This window comes from Labrus mixtus, chromosome 13 (assembly GCF_963584025.1).
Source record: "Labrus mixtus chromosome 13, fLabMix1.1, whole genome shotgun sequence".
NCBI classification, from domain to species: domain Eukaryota; kingdom Metazoa; phylum Chordata; class Actinopteri; order Labriformes; family Labridae; genus Labrus; species Labrus mixtus.
The window spans coordinates 27,367,760-27,373,759 of NC_083624.1; the positions used below are offsets into that span (position 1 = coordinate 27,367,760).

At 37.9% G+C, this 6,000-nt stretch overlaps 1 protein-coding gene across 2 annotated transcripts; it reads right to left on the bottom strand.

The window, feature by feature from the left end:
- Positions 1 to 622: 622 nt before the first annotated feature.
- On the bottom strand, positions 623 to 4,571 carry LOC132987466 (claudin-10-like). Of its 2 annotated transcripts, none has more exons than XM_061054555.1 (5): positions 4,120 to 4,571; positions 1,758 to 1,919; positions 1,596 to 1,677; positions 1,410 to 1,514; positions 623 to 1,315 (listed from the first exon to the last, which is right to left on the bottom strand). In XM_061054555.1, the coding sequence occupies exons 1-5, from the start codon at positions 4,331 to 4,333 to the stop codon at positions 1,159 to 1,161; spliced, it is 720 nt and encodes a 239-aa protein (XP_060910538.1). In that variant the 5' UTR covers positions 4,334 to 4,571; the 3' UTR covers positions 623 to 1,158. The 2 variants fall into 2 exon arrangements, with proteins under 2 accessions (XP_060910538.1, XP_060910537.1); XM_061054554.1 differs by lacking the exon at positions 4,120 to 4,571 and adding an exon at positions 2,605 to 3,997.
- Between the last annotated feature and the right edge of the window lie 1,429 nt (positions 4,572 to 6,000).

Sequence of the window (6,000 nt, forward strand, 5' to 3'; positions counted from 1 at the left end):
AGTGAAAATACAGTTCATTGCTAAAATAACAAGTTAAATGAGTTAAAAAGAGAGCCCAATATATTTTTTTATGTTTATGTATCTCAAATAGCTATTCAAAGCCAGATTCCAGTGCACTGAGCTAGTTACAATGTTATTGCAATACCAAACCAGGTCGCTAGAGGGCGCATAGCGCTTGTGAGGAGCATAATACCCTAAAGAGGCAATATCTGCAGAATAAATCCTGCAGCCGAGCTGAACACAGCTAAACTTATTTATTTACATACAGACAGACCACTGCAGGGTAAAGATACACTCCTCCCTGGCACCCCTAGGCCAGGTCGAGGGAGCAACAATTTCATCCCTTTTGTGTCCACTACTGTGTAGCAGCAATATAGACTTGTGAGAGGTCTTATAATGTGTTTCTTTCTTCTCACTAACATATGAGGATAAAGTATACCAATACAGTGAAATGTCTTTCTGTCTTAAGAGAGGATAACACAAAAAGTAAAGCTGTTGCCCACGTCGGTCCTGCTTTGATCTGAAGAGCATATACCATATAAACTTCTTGTTCAACAACCAAAAGACACAAAAAGTAAGCTGAATCTTCATTTTGTTTATTCTAATATGTTTTATTCATGTGTTTTTTTTAAATAAAAAGATCATTTACTGTATAACAAATTGGACTATGTACAAAGACAGTGGCAAATAAAGTTCTGTTTCAAGCTCCTTCAAGTTTGCTTGTTAGAAATTATAGTTAATGGTTATGTCATAGACAACAAGAAAACCTGTTTGGCACATATTTAAACATTATCATTACCGATTTACAGCATGTGCAGGTTACTAAAATTCAACCAAAATAAGAAAAAAACGTAGAAAACATTAGATTCTGACATTTAAGAATAGATAGAAAATGGTGCAAAAATGGAGAAGAGGCCCATTTAGAACCCGACTTCTCAAACTTGCTGACTATGAAACACACATAAGTGATAACATCCAATGTTCAGGAAATATGCAAACTGCCCAATACCGGAATCTTTCCTTCTGTACACATATTATGAATTCCCAAAGATTCTGATGCTGAAATACATTTTCTACATAGTGTCTCTTGTATGTTTAAGGCTATATCTCAAAAGACTAAAAAGTGGCTGCTTCTGAAAGTATTTGTATTCACATCCCTCAAACATATGCATTCTTATCAAAGTGCTGGATCCTGGAGGAGTTGCTGTAGTCTGGAGGCGGCCTCTGGTTTATAGACCTTGCCTGCCCTCTTGGGTAGGAGGAGATATGAGAGTGAGAGGCAGCCCCTTTGTAGATATTTTTGGCATGACCGTGCCTGTAAAAAGACAGAAAATAGATTCATCCTCAAATATTGTTGATTCATATGTCAGGTTGACATTTTCTCAACTTATATGTTACTCATACGAAACCTTTTTGAGAAAGAATCTGCGATGGAGAAGCAAAGTATGACGCCTCCGAGGATACAGAGGACAGAACCTCCCCAGCCGATAAACAGAGCAGTTCCTAGCTCATACCTTCAGACACAGACAACAAATGTGGATTCAGTGGTTGAGTTAGATTAAAGGAGTCCTGCCCAACAGCCACATGGTTCTTACTTTTGAGCCACAAACATCGGGTCGAAAAATTCTGATGTAATCCTGTGTGCGTAGAGGGAGTACGCTGACAGTGAGCACAGGCCTAAGAAGAACAAGAACAAAATGATTAAATCCAATAAAAGCACATCATGAATAATTAGATGAACAATCAACTGTACTGACCACTAAGAATAAAATTCACTCCAGCGAAGCAGGCAACTCTGGCTTTGCTGTTATCTGTTCCGCCGATTTTGGTGCATTTCATCCCGACGAGGGCGAATATGGAACCAAAAAAACCAAGACAGATGGCTCCAATCGTCAACCCCCTGCATGCTTGGATGTAGCCTGCAAACATAAAATTAAATTCAACTTGTGGGCACTGAAAAGACTGTTGTCCTCTCATGTTTAAAAGGCTCCATTCTGTGCTTACCTTGTACGTTAACCCCTCCGCATACCACAAGGTCAATGAGTTATTGACCTTGTGACCAAATTTAACACATAAAGGCAAGCAACACAATTTGTCAGGTGTTAAGCTAATTGTTTTCAGGGACTTAGTGGTCATGTGGAGACCATATTGGTATATAACTTAACAATTAAAGGTGATTTGGAGGGAAATATTAACTGACAAAGTCAAGCAATGAAATGAGTCAGCTGTTGAGGAAACAGCCCGAGGGTCCCAGTAAATCACCATTATGGTGCTTTCAAGGTCTGAGAACAAAGGCTAACCATTGACAGTATTTGGATGTAAGTGAGTTCTTGCTCGAAGAATTGCCATTCTAGGATATCTATTTCTCATCAGAAAACAATGAGATTCTCTTTAAATATTCCAAGCACATTTCAGAGAGAAAAGGACCCGAGGTAAAGATTTAAAAACTGTGGATGAATCAGCACTGGTCTTCACATTGAGCAGTAACTGAAAAGCAAACAACACAAAATATGTTGACCAAACTGTTTAAAAAAAATAAAAGCAAAAAAACAGGGAAAGGCAGAAAAGCCAAGGATCCATTTATGAGGGAGGAAAAAAGCTGACCATCCAGTGCCAGCATGGAGGGAAAGTCTTTGCAGTTGGAGACTCCTGTTGAATCAGTGACACAGGTCTTCCAAAGATTGGACCAGAAGGAAGCTGTTGTGATGACGCTTCCATCATTGGAAGATACCTTCCAGTAGTCTGTCGGCAAGGTGGAGCAAACGAGCACCCAACCGGAGATTGTTAATATAAAGGCAAAAATCTCCTGAATCATGCTGCTCATACTCCAGAGAGGTGATGACCAAACCAGTTGGTGAGAGCTGACCTAAAACTGATGAATGGACGCTGGTTAGTGAAGCTTAGGCTCTGCACTAGTAAGTTCAATGGATAGGCTGTGATTGATTGTTAATGTTTTGTGGATTCTTATATACTGCAGGGAGGAGTTTGGCCTTAAACATCAACAGGTGGCCAGTGTACTATCAAAAAGTCTTCCACCCACTCACACAGTACACGTCACTATGACTCAAAATGACTGAGATGGGAACTGAAGGACCAGCGGTGACATAAGTTATGACATTAAAGATTAAAGCAAGGGTGGACATTTTGCCCTGTAAAATTTTCTCATGTCAGACAATTAGAAAAATCAAGACAACCCAAGAGATGTATCTAGCCAACCTATGGACAAATACATTAAATGGTGTAAATACCAACTAGTATACCATTTTAAAGGCTATGAATTGAGTGAAGGTTGACTATTATTTTCTTCCTTTATGTCCCCTTTCGTCTTTTTTGTTACATTTTCTGTCCTTCAAACACTCAGTTTGACATTTCCAGCAAAGGATTAAACATTTGCCAGTTCAAGTTAACACGTGAGCCATAATCTTCAGGATAAATGATTTCTTTCCCTTTTGTCAGCCTTAAAGGAACATTTGAATTAAAAAACAAAAACCAAAAAAACATTATTTGTCATATCTAAGTGGCAATAATAGTCAAAGATAATGATTTAATGTGATCTACAGAACAGGTATAACTTAAATCAGTTTGATAAAAAAGAAAACATTGGAAGAAAACAAAGATTATAGGTTTGAAGACTGAGTCAATTTAAAGGATAATCAGACGTTTTAACGAAATACTGAAACACTATCCTCTATAGATAATCAATGATGAACAACATATAAGGATATCTTTGTGAAAGTTATCACCCAAAATATTCTATTTCATTTCAATTATATATTTCAAGATTATCATCAAAAACGACTTTATTAGTAAGACACTTCACAAAAGTGACAAGTTACATAATGAGAAACAATGTCCAGGTGTTGCTACCTTCTTCCATAATGTATGAACCAAATGTATCTGCCAATTCAGACAATCGGCTGCAGTGTAGCTCTTATACATCACATGTGATGCCTTTGTTTTTGTTGTGAAGAATATTCATGTTACACTCTGGCACCTACACTGAATAATACTTTACCTTGCTAAATGTTAGTGCAAAGGCTGCCATGAAAGGTGTAAGATAAAAATGTGACATCCAGATCCTGAATGCGGTTGCTTTGAACTCTGGCTCTCTGTGCTTACCTTCCAGCTGAAGTATAGTGTGATGAGGTCTGCAGTGAAGCGCTCCGATTGCATTTCCCGCACAGTTGTTCCACAGACCCTGGAGCACCCAGGTGGCTGTGATGACTGAGGATGCCCGGCTCGTGGCCCTCCATTCATTGGACACTGTGGCAGCAATTGTTGCACCCAGACCAGCCAGGCCGCTGAGAAAAGCCAGTATCTGACGGACTGACATTTGGAGATTTAGGATATGTATGTAGTTTATCTAGAAGATTCAAGAAGACATTCGCTCCAGGCAGGTAAATTACACTGTGAACATGTGTTTCAATGAGATGATTTACAGATATCTCTCCTGGTCTCCAGTGGTGAGGGATGGACACATGTGTCAGGAGGAAGCATGAGTTGGCAGTTAGTCATTACATTTGGGGAAGAAGAGTAGGAATTGCTCTACGTTTTGGTCACATAATAAGGCCGAGTTTCATATTAACATAAAAAAGAATAATAAATAATCCTAAAAACAAGAGGCAATGTGGCAAGGTCCAGCTACTGGTTCATCTATTGCTGTGCAAGATATTTAGCAAATGACTAATCATTGCCAGCTCATATGTGAAAATGTATGTTGTGGTTTCTAATCCTTTTTTTTTTTACTGATCTCAGAAATTATGAAAATATATTTTATTTAAGGTAGGTAAAGGAAAACAGGTAACTTTGACAGAAATCAAGACGATTTATTGAAAGACAGGATAGAATCTGAGCTGAATCAGGTGTAAAGATTAGCTTGAGGGTCTCGTTGAAAAACTGGTGGAAAGATGCGTAAAGTTCATAACAAATAAATATATAAAATGTGTACAAATAACTTGCATACAGGACTGTAATGAAGCTTTTTTTCCTTCTATTTGAGAACACCCCCTCTTTTGTGATACAATAAAGGCGAGACATAAGGTAGGAAGTAAAAAAAAGAAGAGGAGCTGTATACTAAATATCCCTGATTTGAATTTAAAAGTAAAACAATAAAAATATAATTAACAGTTACTCATGTGATAACCAAAATCATTAATTTAGTCTCTAAAAGTTGAAAAAAGTCAGAAAGCAAGGTGTATGCATAATTAGTCAAACCTGCATCAGTAGATTGTAGGCTTTGCTGCAGTTAAATAAAATAAATTATTATTGTTTTTTTTAAATTAAACATGTTTATCTTTACAAATATGAAGGACAGAAAAATAAGGAAAATGGTCAAGTAAAACCTAGCAGTCAAACTTTTATAACCTTTTTTACATTTAAAAAGAGACACAATTGATTATACATTTAAGTGATTCTTACAGGTAAATGTTTTAAAAAAATGTTGAATCCTTCCATACAGTATAATTCTGTATTCTACATATGTGATAGGCTACTTGTGAAACACTATCTGAAACATTTCAAAGTGTCACAAAGAAAATAATTGATTCATTGATAAGAAAAAGATATAGGTTTTTGTTTAAGTACCGATTGATTTGAGTGGAAAAGGCTACAGTTCATGACTTTATGACACAAAGTAGTTTAGGAAGTGATGGAGACTCCTGTAAGCCAATCATCGCTTGGTGGGCGGGGCTACGCAGCGCCGGGTTCACCTGACAGCCAAACCAGCTGTGCGTGGTAATCCTCTCCAGCATGTCTGGTAGGTGTAATATTTACTGACGTTGGAATTAACAGTTGCTTCTCTATTCTCTCCTTCCTTCTCTGAGCTTTTATCGACCTTCCTTTGCCACAAGCCTGCAAAGAAAGTCTCCAGGTTTCATTAACGGTTTTAGGGAGGCATGGAGACTCTGCGGAGGGAGGGGAAGGATAATCCGTCGGCTTCAGCTAATCTTCTCTCCAAGATTTTCTTCTGGTAAGGAAACCGGCTAGAAGTGACAGCCGTGT